This window comes from Gavialis gangeticus, unplaced genomic scaffold, assembly GCF_001723915.1.
Source record: "Gavialis gangeticus isolate Ggan-Ray unplaced genomic scaffold, GavGan_comp1, whole genome shotgun sequence".
Taxonomy (NCBI): Eukaryota; Metazoa; Chordata; order Crocodylia; family Gavialidae; genus Gavialis; species Gavialis gangeticus.
The window spans coordinates 82,728,002-82,747,378 of record NW_017729034.1 but is presented as its reverse complement, the minus strand read 5'-3'; the positions used below and the strand labels follow the sequence as shown (position 1 = coordinate 82,747,378).

General features: G+C 42.6%; 1 protein-coding gene across 4 annotated transcripts in view; it reads left to right on the top strand.

Annotated features, from left to right (window-relative positions):
• The window catches only part of SASH1 (SAM and SH3 domain containing 1), a 317,210-nt gene that overhangs the window by 204,218 nt on the left and 93,615 nt on the right, over positions 1-19,377 (top strand). For all 4 annotated transcript variants that reach the window (XM_019526897.1, XM_019526900.1, XM_019526898.1 and 1 more), the window contains exons 3-5: positions 5,059-5,109; positions 5,248-5,297; positions 18,572-18,612. In XM_019526897.1, the coding sequence (XP_019382442.1) occupies positions 5,059-5,109; positions 5,248-5,297; positions 18,572-18,612 (142 nt within the window). The remainder of the gene's footprint in view (positions 1-5,058; positions 5,110-5,247; positions 5,298-18,571; positions 18,613-19,377) is intronic.

Here is a 19,377-nt window from a genome sequence, read left to right as displayed (position 1 = left end):
TGCCCTTATCGTGCCCTGCCTCAAGCGTCTTGTTTCTAGCCTCTTTAGTCTTTCCTCAAATGGAAGCCCCTCCAGTCTATCTCCCTTTACATGCGACTCTTTCTCCTTACCTATCCTGTATAAACAAGTCAGTGCAACCACTGTCGGGTGAATCGAACCACAATATAACAAAGTTATTGAATCATGTTACAGTTGTGTATAAATCATGACTAGAGTCACAAATACATTAGGACACTGTGGGTCACAAATTAGCCATGCCCTCTGCCAGCGGGCCAGTCCAGTCCCTTTCCCTTACCTGATCTGCTGCTCAGCTTCCTGCTTCTTGCCCCATGCTACCTGATCAAACTGCTGCTCTGCTTTCTGCTCCCTTCCCTATATGCCAGTATGCTGCCTGCCCCTTGTAGCACCTGTGCCACAGACTGGCTAGCACTGCATTAGGAAATGTATTATGTGAACAGCCCTACATTAGTAAACAATCCACAGCTCCCTAACTTTTATGTATGTTAGTATGTACACCAGTAGTTTAATTGACTTGTTCAAACCCTGATGATTTCATAGATAGATTCATAGATTGTAAGGGGCTGGAAGGGATCTCGAAAGATCATTGGTCCAGCCCCCTGCACTAGGTAGGAAAGACACCTGGGGTCAGGTGACCCCAGTGAGCTGACTGTCCAGTCTCCTCTTGAAGATTTCCAGGGTAGGTGCTTGCATACCTTTAGAGGGAGCTTATTCCACGCAGTCTGGACACCCTAACTGTGAAGAAGTTTTTCCTAGTGTTAAGCCTGAAATGGTCTTCCAGGAGTTCGTGGCGACTACTTGCGGTTTTCACCAAGGGTGCCCTGGTGAACAGTTGTTCACCAAGCCCTTGATGTATTCCCCTGATGTAGTAGTAAGCTGCTAGCAAGTCCCCTCTCAGCCACCTTGTTTTTAGACTGAAGAGACCCAAATCCCTCAGCTTTTCCTCATATGGCTTGCCTTGCAAGTCTCTGATCATATGGGTGGCTCTTCTCTAGATTTTCCCAAGCTTTTCCATGTCCTTGTTGAAGTGCAGCGCCCAGGAATGGCTGCAGTCTCACTAATGCTGAGTAAAGAAGAATCATTTCCTTGGTTTTGCATGAGATGCATCAGTTGATGGATGCCAGAGTATTGTTTGCCCTGCTGGCTACAGCATCACACTGCTTGCTGGCTCATGTTCATACTATGGTCTGTTATTACCCCTAGGTCCCTCTCAGTTATGGTGCTAGTCAGTTTGGCACCACCAAGCCTGTAAGTATGTTGGGGAGTGCTCCCCAGATGGAGCACTTAACACTTCTCAATGTTGAACTTCATCTGGTTCTGATCTGCCCAACTTGCTAGCCTGTCTAGGTCCACCAGTATCTGCAGCCAATTTTCAAGCGTGAGCACGCTCCTGCATAACTTGGTGTCATCCACAAACTTGGCCAGTGAGAGCTTCACCCCACATCCAAATCATTGATAAAGATGTCGAAAAGCACTGGACCAAGCACGGACCCCAAGGGACGCCACTGGCCACTTCTTGCCAGGACAACGCAGATCTGTTCATCAGAACTCTGGGTCCAATTTCCCTGTGAGAATATCATGGGGTGCCAGATCAAAAGCCTTTTGGACGTCTAGATATACAATGTCGACCTCTTCTCTCTTATCCAGGTGGCAAATTACCTGGTTGTAGAAGGAGATGAGTTTGGTAAGATAAGACCTGCCTGCGATAAAGCCATGCTGGCTGTCATTCAGAATCCTGCCTTCTGCAGGCATATCGCACATAGACTCCTTGATGAATTTTTCCAGGATTTTCCCTGGGATAGCAGTTAGTGTTTATAGTTGCCTGGGTCCTCTCTCCTCCCCTTCTTGAAGACTGGCACAACAATGGCTCTCTTCCAGTCTTCAGGGACCTCCCCCAAGAGCCATGTGTTTTCGAAGAGTTTCGCCGTAGGTCCTGCAATGACTTCGGCCAGCTTCTTCTACACTCTTGGATGAAGTCTTTTCTGTTGACTTATAAATGTCTAACTTTTCTAATTAATCACACAGCAGCTCAACATCAACAGTAGGAAGGCAGTCATTCCCACCATGCCCATTCTGAACCTTATCTAGTATGATTTTCCCTTTAGTCCGGTGAAATACCAAAGCAAAGTTTTCTCCTGAGTTTCGGTAACCAGCTGTCCTGAGTTGTTAAGCAATGGCCCCATGTTTCCATTTGTTTTCTTCCTGTTCCCTACATACCTAAGGAAGGACTACTTTTTGCCCTTGATTTCTGTTGCTAGTTTAAATTCATTTGCTGCCTTAGCCTTTCTAATTTGCTCCCTACAAATGCAGGTCGTTGTTGTATAGTCCTGCTTGGGGACTGTCCCAAGCTTCCATTGTTTGTATTACTCTTTCTTCTTCTTCAAGAAACTGTGATATCCCTATTAAGCTAGGATATCCCTATTAAGCTACTTCTACTCCACATGGGGATGGACTTCTTTTGGGCTTCAAGGATCATGTACTTGAGGAATTACCACTCTTCATGCACTCCTTTCGCTTTGGTCCCTGGTCCCACAGTGTTTCCTCTACCATTTGTTGGAGTACAGTAACAAGCATTTGAAGGCACAATGGTCACAGCGTTGGGTCCAGAACATGTTAGTGTACAGATTTTTCCCATTGCCTCACATGGAGATGAGGCATCAGCAGATAGATTTATTTCTATGATTGTGTGACTGCACACTTTTTTTTCCTGGTAATGTAGTTTTGCCATTGAGATGAAAGGAATCAGAATTGAGTCCATTGTTGGCAACAGTACGTTAAAACTATTAGTCTAAAATCTTCAGCTGGACATAGTAGGTCTGATCAAATGCCCATTAAAATCATTGGAAGGACTGTTACTGATTTGATTAGATACATTTGGAAATGTCTAGTTGGAGAATGTTCACTGTTATTCTCAGCTTAAGACTTCACTTCATTTAAGCTTCTTTGACTTTTTTTATCTGTCGAGAAAAAATATGAGTTTTCCTGTGAACTCTTATTTTTAGTAACTTTGGGGAAATTCACCTTATATTTTCTCAAAATCATCTCTTACAGCCTGAATATTTTTTGTTATCATATGTAAAATCTGTACAATATATAAGTATATCAGCATTGCAAAGGTTGATTGCCAAATGCAGCCAAAGGGAGATTTTAAAAATATGCATCTATCTGGTGGCAATAATTGAAAGGCATCTTATATCAAAACAGAAAAAAACAAATTAATTTGACACATCTCCATCTTTTACCAGGAGGGCCAAAATTTTGGAGGATAAGGTTAGAATAAAAATAATTCAATAAATTGTAGACAACAATTCCAACAAAAGTAAGTGTAAGATGTCATACATACACAGGAAAGAAAAAGCAAATGCACAAATACACATTGAGAGAGAATTGTCTAGGCAGTAGTAGCACTACTGAGAAGGGGTTGTGGTGGATTACAAATTCATCATGATTTAGCAATGTGATAGAGTTGCAAAAAAGCAGTATTAGTTGCAAGATATAGGCGGTGATGGTACTGCTTTTTTGGCACTGGTTAGGCTTTAGTTGGATCATTCTTTTGAGTTCTGGGCTCCACATTTTAAGGAGGATATTGAGAAAAACTGGATGGGATCTAGAGGTGAGCAATGTGGTAATAAAGGGGGTGAAGTGCAAGCCATACAAGGAAGGCTGAGAGAACAAGTTATGTTTCGTTTGGAGAAAAGGAGGTGAAGGGGGCTGCCATAAGAGAGAGAACGAGTGAACTACTTTCTGTTGCCATAGAAGGCAGGGCATGGCTGTGGCAAGGCAAATTTAAATTAAATCTCCAAAGAAAACTTACTAACTCTCCGAACAGTTGATCAGTGGGACAAGTGGCCTAGGGAACCTTTAGACCATCCTTCGTTAGAGATTTTCAGAAACAAAAGCTGTTTCGGCATTAGTCTGGGCTTCCAAATCTAGGATTCCAGGATCTGCACTCAGAAAAGTTGTTATGACAGATCCAAAGGTCTTCACTTAAACACTGGATTTCTAGTAAGCAGTTACTTTTTTAAACGCTTTCTTTCAGAAATTCTCAAATTGCTAACAGAGATCATAGGCATTAGCTTAGTGTAATGGGCTGGGAATCCAGACTTCTGTAAGGCTGTTCTCAGCTCCTCATTTTGTGACAGTGGGCAAACCACTCAATACAGTGCCTAGCTTCCCCATCTGTGAAATTATGTTGCTAATGCCTGTCTGTTTACTAAGGATTTAGTGGATGAAAAGTACTCAGTTAAAAACACAATTTTTATATATCACCTAAGACATGCTGTTTTAATGTTTTGCAATGTTTTGAAGCACAAACCACGGGCGAGCCCGCAAATGTTTGGTCTGCAGTCTATTATTTGTTGTTAATTTCTTTTTATGGCTCTGGTTAGATCAATAACCCCTTTGAGGTCCATCCCGAAACCTGTGTTGCAGTTCACAGAGGGCAGACAGGGGGACTTTCACAATATGTAGAGTCACAGTTTGTCTTAAAATGGGAGGTGTTTATTAATGTAAACTACTTTATTGACATAAGAAAACCTCAGTACAACTTGAGGTCCAGCTTTGACTCCCTTGTTTACCAGGGATCAAAAACACAGACCATCTGGAGGTCTGTATAAGACACACAGACATCTAGTGACTGAATGAGAGGAAGGAAGGAAACATATTTTTCTTATGAGTGGGGCATAGATCTGAAATGGAAAAATGTTTCATGAGGCTGTCAGTCCTCATGTAAGAATGTCGCAAATATTGATAACTCCACAAAGACCATTCCTGTGATCTTTTTCTTGAAATTTGAGCCTACCTCTTTTTTGGTCCTTCACTATGCTATGCTCTGTGCTAATCGTGTCATTTACCTCTCTTTGACTCTTTCCAAGTTTCTTCAGGGAGTGGTTCCTAATGGTTCCCTTTTGAAAGGTTTTGAAGTTTGGCAATGATCTGTTCCTCTCTCCTGTTTCTTTCCTCTCCCCCTTCCTAGCTGGTTTTGTGGGGAATGCTGCCACGTTCGGATGTTTCATTAACCTGACATCTGTTCTCTTTTAGGAGAAACCCGATGCCAGCCCCACATCCCTCCAGCTGCGATCCCAGATTGAAGTAAGCGCAGTGACTTTAATCATCTATTTTTGTTTTGGTTGTGGTTTGTTTTTTTTTGTTTTTAATTTGATATTCTGCACCAGTTGGGGAAAGCCTGCTGTTGTGACTGTGCTCACAGCAATGCATCTTCTCTTATAGGAATCACTTGGCCTCAGCAGTGCTGTGTCAACACCAGAGACTGAAAGGAAGTAAGTTTGGGCATGGTGGGGTGGAGTTCGGTGCAGGAATTTTTGCATGAAGCAGCTAATTCATGTTAAATGGATTTGATCTTGCATGGTTCCAGATGAATCCCTTGAGGAAAAGAAATTGACACCTACTACCCCTCCCTTTTTTTTGACCTTTTTATATTTCTTTTTTCCTCTCTGGATGCCCCCTAGCTGTATGTCCAACATAAATAGAGGTGCTTTGACAATGGTGCAGAATGCAGTTGACTTCACACCCCTTACAAACTGCATCTCTCTTTTTGAAAAACTATCCTAAACTTAAACTGGCCCAGAAAAAAAAGAATATGAGGGTGGGAGGGGAGTTGCATGCTGAAACTGGTTTCTCCTTCCTTTTTACTCATGCTTTTGCAGTTGCGCTTTTGAAGAAGGTGCCAAGAGAATGGAGTATTTAAAAAAAAAAAAACCAAGTTAAAAGGAATGTTAATTTTAGTAGTCCTTAATAAAAACCTCTCTGTGTGTGGAGACTGAGAGGGTTTCTGTTTACTGTCACTTCCTACTGAAATGTGTATGCTTGTTTTCTTTGCTTCTTGCTTTTATCCCAGGATCTGGGATTTCTACTGCTAGGGGTAACGTGCAGCAGTGCACAAAAATATCTAGCCCAGTATTTCCAGTGCCTACACTTCTTAGTCTTGTGCCAGCTGGACAAGTTAAGAAAGTAAATGCAGACCTCAATAGCAAATGTGTGTTGCTTTAACAGAACTTTTCAATTCTGATTTTAAATATCTTAAAGGGACCCATATTTAAAAATTGGACCCTGGGACCTTATTTCCATTAGGAATATTTTTTCAACAAATTGCTGCTCTTGTTAATGTATACTAGGGGCTCCTAATCTACGTTAGGAGCCCCTAGTATATACAGATACTAGGATATACAGATACTCCTAGATATTAGGAGCCCCTAGTATATACAGGGAAAAAACAGCTGCCACCATTTCTGTTTCTGTTCCACGTGCTCTCAGAACAGGGCTAGATGACATAGGATTTAAAATGGTAGCAGCCAAAATCCTGCATGCCCAATCTCCTGTAGTCAATCAGTGAAAAATCTTATTCTCTCATATAAAAAGTTCCCTTCCAGTATAGCTCTGTTTTATTGTATCATCATTACAGCACTTGTTTGAAAACTTTTAAGTGCAAAGCGAGGAACAAGCTGAGAAGATAGACACTATTAATAGTATTTAGTTCATACATAGAACTTTTTGCCTGTGGATTTCAAAACATATTACAAAGTATATAAATGTCATCATCCACATCTTAAGAAACAATAAAGGGAGCACAGAGCTATCAAGTGACTTGTCCAGGGTCACCCAGCAGGCCAGTGGCAGAGCTGGGAATAGAAACTAGGTGTTACAAGTCCCAGGGCAGTTGGACCACAGCCCCTTTCCTCATGAGTCCTGTTCTGCAGACCCTGAGAATAAAAAGGAACTAAGAACTACGAATAGATACTCTGGATAGTTATGTTCCTGGAGTGCCTGTTTCTTTTGCTGACAGAATAACTTCAGTCCTCAGTCCAGATGGATGGTGTAGACGAGTTCTTTCAGAAAACTCTCCCTGTGCATGAAGAAGGGTCTTTGAACCCGAAAGCTTGCAAAGAACAATCTTTCCAGCTATTGGGTTGGTGTAATAAAAGATATTGCATTTACCCAAAGAACCTTGTCTTCAGAATTTCAGGAACGAGAGTGTATATGCTGAGAGTATGTGTATGAATTACAATAGAAAACAGATTTCATCCATCCAAAGAGATGCGATTCTGGATCAGAAAAAGTTATTTGTTAAGAAACTGATCACAAATCAGTTCACATGTGTCATCTAAAGACATTTCATCTATTTGACATGATATAGAAAATTGCAACGGACAATAGCCATTTGATGCTAGATTGGAAACACCAGTGGAAAATGGTCAAAGCAGACCTGATATAGGCAGATGCTTGTTACAGCGACAATTTCAGTTTCATAGTTGGTAGGGTTGGAAGGGACCTGAGCAGATCATCAAGCCTGACCCCCTGCCATGGCACGAAAAGGTACTGGGGTCAAACACCCCAGCAAGGTGTTCATTCAGCCTCCTCTTAAAGACCCCCAGGGTAGGAGCCAGCATCACTTTGCTTGGAAGTTGGTTCCAGATCCTAGCGGCCCTGACAGTGAAGTGGCACCTCCTGATGTCTAATCTGAATCTACCCTCTGCCAGCTTGTGACCGTTATTTCTAGTCACTCCTGGCAGTGCTCGGGGGAACAGGGACTCCCCCAATGCCTGCTGGTCCCCCCTGACGAGCTTGTAACAGGCCACTAGATCCCCCCTCAGCCTTCTCTTGTGGAGGCTGAACAGGTTCAGGTCCCGTAGCCTCTCCTCATAGGGCCTGCCCTGCTGCCCCCTGATCATGCGAGTGGCCCTCCTCTGGACCCTCTCCATCCAGTCCACATCCCTCCTGAAGTGCAGTGCCCAGAACTGGACGCAGTACTCCAGCTGCAGCCTGACCAATGTCGCATAGAGGGGGAGGATCACCTCCTTGGACCTGCATGAGATGCATCTGTGGATGCATGACAAGGTACAGTTGGCCTTCCTGACTGCATCCCCACACTGCCGGCCCATGTTCATCTTGGCATCAGTGATGACTCCAAGATCCTTTTCTGCCGCTGCACGGATGAGAATGGAGTTCCCCAACCTGTAGGTCTGGTGCTGGTTCTTCCTCCCCAGGTGCAACATCTTGCACTTGTCAGTGTTGAATCCCATCCTATTCTCATCCACCCACCCCTGTAACCTGTCTAGGTCCAATTGCAGCCTATTCCTCCCATCTAGCGTGCCGGCATCCCCCCACTTCTTAGTGTCATCAGCAAATTTGAACAGGGTCCTTTTTAGCCCCTCATCCAAGTCACTGATTTGATCTATCAGTGCCAGTTTCATTCTGAGTGGCATTGCCTCCGTGTAGCATGATTATGTGGAAGTAGAAAGAATTTGGAAGGAAAATAACCGTCTTCCAACTGGAGCCATTTAGTCTCTCAGATGACAAAATATTCAGATGCTTTTATGCTGAAAAGCATTCTACTGTGGCAATTTCTTCAAGGCCCAAGTAAAATTTGCCAGAAAATAAATCCAATTTTCAGCCATTAAAATGAATCAGAATTTTTCCATGAATTCAGGATGAGCAAGATTTAGTGACTGATACCGTAAAAGCTGTTATTGGGCACTTTATTAACCGGCATGCCCCATTAACTGGCATGCTGATGGATGTGGCAAAAGCAAAACCAGAAATCCCACTTCCGGTTTTGCCAAGTCCCGCTTTGGCTGACTTTGGACCACAGCCTGTGGTGAAGCAGCCTACATGGGGTCCCCTTCCCTGTCCCCCGGCACGCTGATGCCAAGGAGGGTCAGTGGCACACCAGGTACAGTGGGAGGGGCAATGGTCTGAACAGGCAAAGATGCCTGTTTGCGCTTCTCAGATAATTGGCATATTTGGTTATCCGCACCCCCTGCCCCCCCATTCCCCATGGGTGCCAGATAACAGAGCTTTTGCTGTACTTTGAATCAATGAGATGCCCACCTTGCTGAGATCATTTGATCCCAGCAGTCTTTCCTGTCCATGTGCAGAGGGGCTGGACCTGATGATATGTAAGGTCCCTACCAGCCCCTAACATCTATGAGACTATGAAACTAAGATGCTTCTGAAAGTAACAGTAGTTCTGATTATGCTGACCGGCTTTGTATGACTAGAAACTAACATTCAGAATGATGTAATAAAGTCTTAATAGCTTACTGTTAATAGCAATAAGCAGAAAAACTGCTATTCAGAGTGACAGGGGTATATATTGCCAATGTCTAAAGTCATAAAATAACATACTTGGACACTTCAGTTTGACAGACTCTCAGGATCCCACCAAGATGAGATGCTGAGATGATTGGAGAGGGATGTGTTTATTTTAACCTGATTTCCCCCCACCCCCGCAGAACCCAATTTAAAGAGAAAAATAAGTCTTTGGCTCCATTGTGGAAACAGACCAGCTTGTAGTACAAATATGCAGTTTGTGTACAGTCTCACCTGAAGCCATATTAAGATTTCTGCCCAGGTCATTGTTGTCGCCATCTGTTCAAAATTGTGTAAAATGGGTTGGTAGTCTCATCCAACTTCTGTTGGACAAATATCTGTCTGCCACATAATCAGCCGTAACAATTGGTATAACGACCTTCCTCAGCATCTCTATAAAAAGGCAACCATCCCTGCCCCCCTCCAAATTACCTCCTTGCCTCAGGTGGAAGTCTCTGCAAAATGGGGGCGGAACAACATCAGGCTTGGCGGCTGCTCTCCATGCAATTATAGCTCAGAAAGAGAAGGGAGCTGAAATGTGCATCTGTAAACACATATCCACGCCATAATATGGAAGATGAACATTCCTCTAAATTGGCTATCACAAAGAGGGCTTGGGCCCAGAGGAAAAACTGCAGGAAAAATATTAACTTTAACAACATGAAAAATCCTCATGGTAGGCAAAAATAAATAAATAAAGAGTGGACAGGCATCTGAGATTTATACACAATTATATTGCTTGTGTAGCCAGTAGTACGAAGGATGTAAAAGTGGTCAGAAATGTGTTCAGTAAATAATAAAAGACAAAGTCACATTTGTTCTAATTCCGGTTGTTCTAAATCTAATTTGCAAGCTTGTGATCAATTGAGTTTTTTCAAACACAAGTTGCTTCTACAAATTGAATCCATTATGCAGTTCTTCTAGCGATATAATACTCTGAAGCTAACTCTAAATGTGGCAATACTCATGGTATGTTTGTGGTTTTTCTCTGTTAATAGTAGAGGGGATTTTTTATTATGTTAAGTTTTCCTCTTCCCCTTTAACCCGTAGCCTTCTGACCAAGTATAATGTCAGTGTAATACTGTAAAGCTTTGAGTTTGCCTTCATTATTGTGGTGTATGCCCTTATCTGTCACTGATGTGTTTTTCATTTTTGAGCATAAATGTATCCAGAACTGCAAATCTGGTTCTGCAGACACAGTTGACTTTTGGTTTTGACTAGAACCATGACCAATAGGAACCGAGATGCCCAGTAAACACGTTCTTGGAGATTACTGTTGCTGCTTAGTTCCCGTAATGTGCTGCACCAGGAATGCATACACTCTGTGATTATGACTCTGAAATAGCAACTCCCCAAGGATGTTCACTTGGGCCAACACTGAGAAGGGGATTTCAAATCATTGCAAACAATGTTTCAAACAGCGGAAACCAACTTTCTAACTAGGTCCCAGTTCCCCGTTCTTTTGAGTCAAGGCAGCATCATGGCCTGATGAACACTGTATATTTGATAGGAAATCCAGGTCAAATCCAGTCACCTCCAACTCAGGCTTCTGCATCCTGTCTCTCATCCTGTTATTAGCAGAATCGGGATGTTTCATGGAGGAATTATATGTTTTCCCCCTGGGGGAAAGAGGTATGTTTGCTGTCGCTGTCCACTGCACTGGCCTTTTGGCTTTTTTAGAAGAGATGCATCATATTAGAGAGCCTCCAGGAAGGAGTAGGAACTAGAGGACAGGCTCAAGAGCACCACTCACAGGCAGCATGATATGTAATGCGAAAGGAAAAAAAAGTGGGGGTTATAATTGTGATGAATCTGGCACCCCATAAGGATTGCTGTCATGTTTGTCCCGGTGAGTCCTTGGATCATCACATCATGTAATGGGGCAACCACTGGTTCTTGAACTGTACTTCTGAAACCCTCTGCTAACCAAGGAAATGAAGATCTATTGTATTTACCCAAATCCAAGACAACTTCAAATTTAAGATGACCCTTCCCTAATAATTTGTTATAATAATTTTGTTAGGATTTTCTGTGCATAGAATCTAATTAGTGGAAAGTCATCTTAAATTTGCACCCACCCCCAAGACTGCTGTGATAGGGAAAGCAGTAGCTCTTTACCTGCTGCCCCTTTCCCCCCTGCTCACCACAAGCCCCCCTGCTGCTTGCCCTTCCAAGTCTGTGCCTGCCCCTGCTTGCCTGTCTCTGCTACCCCCTGCTGTCCTTTGCCCCTGCCCTGCAGCCTGCCTCCTACCCTTTCCGCCCCCGTGCCTGCCTCCCCCACTCCCTGCCTACCTCCCCACCTTACCTTCTGCTGGAGCTCTGTTGCTTCTCCAGTAGCAGCGGCAGCCCCAGCCCAGTCCAGCCGGCGAGAAGTGGTGGCAGCTCATGGCTGAGCCGCGCTGGGGCTGAAGGGACCAGAGCTGGAGTAGGAGGTAATTGGGGAGCAGGCAGGGGGTGAGGGGAACAGGTATAGACTGCAAGCTCCACCCCACGACCTGCAGTCTCCTCTACACTCCCCCAGCCATGAACCCCCTCCCCTGCCAAATAAACCATCCCCGAGCCCTGAGCTAAAGTTAAAACTGAGCTGCTGCCTGCCCCAGACCAGCACGTGAATCCAGGAGGATGCTTTCCCCCTCCATACTGATTGGGGGTGAAAGGGAACCTCATCTTGGATTTGAGTAAATACAGTAGCATGCTAATGTTATGATTCCTGTGCTTGTATCTGCCTGGTTACAGGGCAACAGATTTTAAGTATTCTCTGCCCATTGAACTTCTAGACCTTAATCCCAGTTCAGACTGAGGGAGCAGATGGATAAAGAACAACCTGACCTGGAATGCACAGAGCATTCGTGTGCCCTGCGTGCTGCACGCTATGACATTGTTGAGGGGCTTTACGTTCCAACGTGCAAGAGCCCCTGTGTCTTCAGCAGCTGTGCGCCTAACTCTCTGCTTCAGCTGTTCAGAAGTATAACAATCTTCATTGTGCTCCATGCCTGTCTTAAACTGAACTTCTCACCGTCTCAGATCCTAGGGGAGATCTCTGGCCAGTGGGATATGTTGTACCTACAGTACAATATATAGCTTGCATAGTTGCGAGTGCTGAGGCTGTTGTTGCAGTAGACTGTTGAATTCTAAGAGATTGTTGTATAGTTATGTCTGCACACTTTGTCCTCCCTTTGTGGGCAAACTGTGGATTAAATCCATTGTGAAAAGATGAAGGTTTGTTATTTGAAACCCAGCTGCCACCCGACCGTATAAAGTCAAAATTATTTTGGATTCTAACCCTCCAAAACAACCCAATGCTGGGAGAAAACTCACAGTTCAATGCTCTCTTGTTCAAAAGGATTTCCTACTTGAAGTAGCAGTCTTTTTTAAAAATGCTCTCTTTATGTACACTTAAGACTTAAACTCTGGCCCCTGTAGGTCAATGGCCATAATATTAAGCACTGAACCTCCTAATGCTTTGCCATTGTAGCATCCAGACACCAGGTCAGGTTTCAAATACAGAAGGTTATTTAAATCAGCACTCAAGGGCACATGACTATTGCTGCGGCTTAAATTCTGTCACAGTTGATTCTGGCAGCTTTTCACAGTGTCCAAATTAACTGTGGCAGATGACTATGAGCTCATCCATGATGAAACGGGAAAACTAGACTGATAGGGGATGTGAGGCAGGAAGAAGAAAAAAACAGAAAAGTGGGTAGTGGATGAAAAAGGATGTCAAGGACTGCAGTTAATTAAGGACAGAATAAATTGCCACTCCTGAGTAAGTTAAAAATTGCAAGGGCCATCAAAAAAAGAGAAAAGAAAAGCAAACAGAAACTTTATCTCCCAAATTTCCACTGGATTTAAGATAAATTTCTTTATATGCTGTGTCTGCAAACAGAGTCGGTGAATGTGTATAAGGCCCCATGTTCAGTTGAATCCAAATTATTCATGCTTCCTGCAAACAGCCTTTCTAGGAGAAGTAGGGCAGGAAACTCCCACAAAAACACTTACAAAAGGAGCGAGAGACCAGCCAAACACTGCCTGTGACACGTGACAAGAGAGACCAGTGTGCTTTTGAGCAGCTGGAAGATTTCAGTCCTGGTAATTTTGTGTTAGGAGGCACGAAGGACTCTTCAAAAGAATGCCAAACTCGTGACAGCCAGTCAGCACAGCACGTAAGGATCAGCACGCCTCGTAAATATAGTGCATTCATCAGAGAAGGCCCTGCTCTGTGCTGTAGAAGAATTTTAGCAGATGATTACTGGCCTCTGCGTGGATCCCTCTGTGCTTGCTCTTGCCACTTGCTGAACATGAAAGGCTGACAGCGCATCCCTTGAGGGTTGCCGTGCTTGGACTGCACTAGTGGAACCAACACGGCTGCTTCCACGTTGTCGGTGGTGGAAAAAAAAGAAACAGTTCAGTGTTTGTTTCCACTGAGAAAGTTTTGACCTGCTTAAAGAGCCATCTCTATGGAAACATAATGAGAAAATAATTGAATGGAACCTCTTTGCCTTGCATCTCTTTCTCACACTGATGCCAGCAAGGTCAGAACCTTGCAGACATGTTTCCCTTCAGGTTCATGCAAATTTGATAAGAATACTAAAGGCCTATTTTCCCCACTCTGCCAGCCCCCAGTAGATAAATTATCTTGTATTCAGTCAGTAACATTTATAGGTCTGTCTGTTTTCACGCTAATTATGTGACTGGGCCTTATATAATGCATACAGATAACCAAGTGGCCTTCCAAAAGAGCCAGCAAAAGCTTTTGTATTTTGTTTATTCACCACTCCGAAAGCAAATAATATTTGTAGGATCAAAATGACATTCCACACCGTTCACATCCAATAAGGTGTAAATAGCCATTCAGAAGGAATGAGAGCCAGTATCAGTTTATTGAAGATCATAACAGTAGTGGTTTCATTTTTGGACTGTGCTTTACACCTGTGGATTTTATACCCTACGACTGAGATGTGGCCATGTTTTAAAGCACATCTGCATTTATAATACTTAACGGGAAAATAAAAGCCAATTGAAATGGCCTCATTCCCTGCTCTGGTGTTTATGTTTTGTTTTGCGAATGATAGGCTTTCTAAAGCCAACAGGCACATTCATAAAAGCAGCACATGGTGCCATTTGTTTCTCTTTCCAAGTCTGTAATGTATCAGCTCAGGGCTATTTTTGTATCTCAGGGCACATTGGACTCTGTGTCTTGTAAAATCAGACCTTGTATATGCAAGATGAGCCCCAGTGCTTTCCTGTCTGAGACCAGAATCATCACATGCTTAATAGGGAAAGCTAGTCTAGTCTAACTTGTTTGATACAGCTTTTGCTAAGAGCCTGTTTTATAACTGTGTGCTTTGTTCTGTTGGCCTGTATTGAGTACATGTGTAGTGATCTTTGGCTTTAGGGTGTCCTGGACATGCAAGAAATTATGGGAGTAAGAAACAGGTCATGTAGCACAGGCATTGCCAGTTGCTGCAAATTCATGGAAAGTTAAGTCCCAGAAGTCTTTGATACAACTGTTTTTGCCATCATATTGTATAAAAACTAATGCACCCAAGCTTCCAGCTGCATTGGAGCACATTGTCTTTCTAAAGCAGGCATATACTAAACAGGATCTTTGGATCCCTAAAGTAACCTTCATATTTAGAAAGTCTGTCATGACACAGTTTTTACTTCTTGTTTTTATTTCTTGTTTTTAGGTCTCAGACTTACAAGCACAAGCCTAGGCATGGTTTTGAAATTGTGAGGTTCAGTAATAAAGTTTTGGACATTTTAAAAGTCACATCCTACTTATGCTGAGTGGATAGAAAAGTACTTCTCTTCCTGTGCTATACATGGCCATATATCATGGGTTTTTTTCCTTCTCTTCTGAACCTATATTCGTAGATTTCTTCAGTTCTACGCTATGACAGAGTGCATTTCATGTGAAAGCCTTCTAATGAAGTTGTACATCAGACCACAACAAAAATGAAAGCCTCCACAGTGGAGTAATGGCATTTGGCTCCCTTTCAGACCTGCAGTGCTGAAATTTCTGCCAAGTGTCACTGCATCATTAACTTTCAGTACAAGTTATCAGTCTGTGAATGGAAGAACACAAATCACTTTCAGTGCACGTTCACAGGGGAGCTGCAGATTTCACACAGTAAGGGAGGGTAATGGGCAAATTGAACATAAAGCAACTTAGAGGCACCATGGAATCTTTTGCCAGACATCTCAGAAGTAAAACACTTGACTGATTTCACCATGGATTTTAAAACATCAAAGTTGTCTGGAGGACCTTGGAGGCAAGTGCCTTGTCTTATCAGAACTTGCATGCTAGATTTTTGTCAGCTTTTCTATCTTTTGAGACCAGCTGTTAGCATTTTCAAAGTCAGCCCAGGAATGTGAAACTTCATAATTAGAGAATGCATGAAATGACAATTGGAATTTGCATTCTGTGGCAAAAAGTTCATTTACTTTGTAAATCAGAATTACAAAGTATTTGGTGGCCCACTTCCTGTGAACAACCCCTCCACCAACACCATGTCTACCACGGAAGCCTACAAATTTTGCTCCTTCTCCTGCTTCTGCTCCTCTGTGGAAGGCAAAAATAAATGGGTTGATGGTCTGAGGCCATTTCTTAGGGATGTGAGGCCAGTTCCACATCACAGACATTACCACCACATCTGATATATTGTTACATCCCTGTTGACAAGTCTGGCAAGAAGAAAAGGACTAAAATGGTACTGAACGCTGAACAAGCTTCTTGTTATAAGAAGCTGCCTCTCCAGTTCAAAAAGTAAGAAATTTTTGGTGGTATCTTCTATTGGACTAACTTTATCATTGGGAGAGATGTTGAACAAGCTTTCAGGCACAGGTTCAAGGCCTATGTGTACTGGTGAGGTAGTGTTCCTATGATAAATAGGCTTCATTTTCCTGGGTTCTCAATTTGGCACCCTTTATAAGAACCAAAATAGCTTAAAATAGGTAAAATAATCACATTTGTTTTCAGGGAAAGGCTGGGCAAGAGGGCATAATGTTAATAGGATTAGTTCTTTAGTTTCGAGGGCCGAAAGCCAAGTTACATTATTGTCTTCATACAAAGTTCCATGTCCTTCTTATCTGGTGTCATTCATTCCTTTCTCCCATTTAGGAAATGCTACTGTTCTGATTATCTTAGAACTGCAGGGTGAAATCCTAGCCCTATTGAAGTCTATAGGAGTTTGGGCACTGACTTCACCACAAAAGCTGTCAGAACTGAGAACTTTCCTCCCATGCTTCTTACTCAGCTCCTTCATGAGAACCAAGAGTTTGGCAGCAAAGGCTGTGAACCACCTAGGTCATTAATTTTCTCCTTATAAGCCATCCTTTCCAAGTGTAAACTTCATCAGCCAGGAGATTAGCAAATGCCTCCTTGCACCTGGTGCAGTCCAAATCTGGAATTTGGTTGTATCAGTTCATTTGCTGCTTGTGCCGTATTAAATTTCTAATCAGACTGAAGTAGAAAGGAGATGGCATTTCACAGCTTTGCTGTGCCAGCCTCTGTTTGCCTGAATGAATTACTAAATCAAAACTAAACTTCACACTGTCTCATTTCCCGGTTAATGATGTCTTTGCAAATTGATGAGCGTGTTTTTCATGCTTATAAAATGTTGGCCAGTAATTGCTTGCATCTTTTACACTGTGAACTGGTCCAAAATAAAAAGTTCTTCTTTTAAAGGTTTTCTGAATGGATCAAAAATTCTTCATTGCCCTCTTCTGGGAGCTGAAGAAAATGCAGAAGAGTCTAGGGAATATTGGCAAGAAAACAAAAAAACCCCTTATGAAATAATCAGCCTATGCTGCATGTTCTATGCAAAATTTAAAGACTGTTTTATCTGTTTTATGAAATATGTTGTAGTTTAAACTGTGCTTGTTTTAATTTCATATAGGTTCAACATAAATCTTGTGCAACCACATAATATAGAGCAATATGCACACAGCAATAATAGTAATAAGGACCTGTATTTGGACCCCGAGCTAAAGTTGATTGAAGCCAGTAGAAATATTGGATAGACAGAAATTTTTCTGTGAGGACTTCAGAGAACTTTACAGAATTTCATAATTACCATTAGCCCCAAACACAGAGGAACTGGTGACTTGCTCAAGATCACGCAGTGAGCCATGAGCGATGACGAGTAAGGCCCTGTACTGCAAGGGAAATGAGTGAGCTTAAAAACTGAGCAAATAAGATTTAGCATATTTTCTTGCATATAAATTACATCATTTCCCCCAGACCAGCTGGGAAAAATTGGGGTGCACATGATAGGTGAGAAAAAGTGCTCCCAATGGCTCTGAATTTGGGGGTGTGGGAGGAGGGGTCTAGTGGTGGCATTATTAATTGCCATGGCACCAGGAACCAAGGCAGTTAATGTGCCACAGCTCTTTCCCTTCCCCTCCCCTACCACCAAATTTTTAGACCTATGGGGAGCCCTTCTCCCTGTGTGCTGAATTGGGCCAGCTGTCTGACCTGGCACATGGTTCTGGAGCCAGTATGAGGTCACAGACTCCACGTGGATCTCAGGACTGGGCTGGCACACAACCCCAGTACTCACCATGCTAGATCCGGCCCTGCCACATGGTGTCAGTGCCAGCATGTTGGACTGGGCTCTGCCCTGCAGTCCCACAGTCACTATGGTGGATTGGGCCCTGGCACACAGTCCCCAGCTGCAGAGACCCCAGACCTCTGGTACTTTTCAGACCTGTGGACCCTTACTCTATAGTAAGACTTTTTTCCCATTCTTGGGGTCTTCCAAAAATAGAGTGTGTGTTCTATCTGGGGACCTCTTATATGCGAGAAAATATGGTATTTAACACATGGCTGATTTTTAAAAAAATACTATTATTTTATTTTATTAACAGCAGCATGTTCTGTTAGCTTTGCAGTAAGGAAGCATCACAGCATGTGGATGGGAATCAGAAGAACAGGCTCATGTGCTCTGCTTTTCCACAGACATTCTGCATAGCCTTGGCCAAGCCTTGGTTTGCCTCTTTATGGAGAGAGTGAAATAATTGCTGTCTCTCTCACAGTGGGATCCCAAGGGTCTGATTGATGAATATTTACAAACCTCTTTTCGCACCCTGGACATAAGATGCTGTAGAAGTGCAAAACATGTTTCTATTGTCAGCTAAACAAAATATCTCTGTGTTATGGTTTCTAAAACCAAATGCTACTTTTTTAGACAGACAAAGTAGGAAGCAAGGGGTAATATGTAGTCTTTTTAATGTCTGTGTTCTCAGGTCAGTCATAAGTTTTTTTCAGAACTTTCAGAGAGGAACTTGGTTTACTGTGACTGGTTTATCTACTGTCTGGAGCTTACAGACAAGAAAAGGAAGAAAAAAGATTTGCTGATGCATTTGTTTGAAACCACAATTTACTGTACAGTTCTTATGCAATGTGAAAAGTCAATAAGTCCTTTTCTGTTTTCCATTCTAGACTCTCCATTCATAAATCAAGTTCTGAAGATGGCTCTGTAGGTCAGTATATTTCATTGTATTTGCTACTTCTGTTTTATCCACAAATAAAATATATTTAATTTCTGCCCCTTGGGAAGGGGGATGGACTCGATGATCTTACGAGGTCCCTTCCAGCCCTAATGTCTATGAAATCTGTGAAATAGTTAAGTTTTGGTTTTTCAAGGGTACAAGTATTGGAAGGGATGAGTATCCCCAGCCTCACTAAAGTGGGTTGGGGGTGGGATTGATAGGACTTTTACATCCTTTAAAATTAAGTGATGCATCTCTAGGTGTCTGCTTTGTCCACTGTGCAGCAGAGGCCTGAATGGTAGAACATTGTTGCTTTCTATCTATTGCTTCCTCAAAACTACCTCTCATGGTGAATAACTCACTACATGATATTTTAAATCATTTGGCATCACTTACCAGGCTCTCTCCCTATTTTATCAAACTGTTTATGATGTTTTGAGAGGCTATATTTATATGTCAAAGAGATGATTTTCAGTGTCTTTTCATGCCTTTTACCTGCTATAATACTCTTTAGCTATTTTAATAAAATCCCCAGGGGACTTCTGGAGGGTGAGGGCATTGTTTTTGCTTTTGATCTGTCTAGGGTCACCCTTCCTCTCTCCTTTCCTTCTCCCCAATTTCATCTGAGTTAACTAACAAATGAATTCATGGTGGGGAACATGGTTATAGTTGATGGACTCATAGAATTTCTTATGCAGATTAGGAAAAAGAGTATGAAAAAAATAATAGTTCTTATCTGACTTGGGATTTTAATCT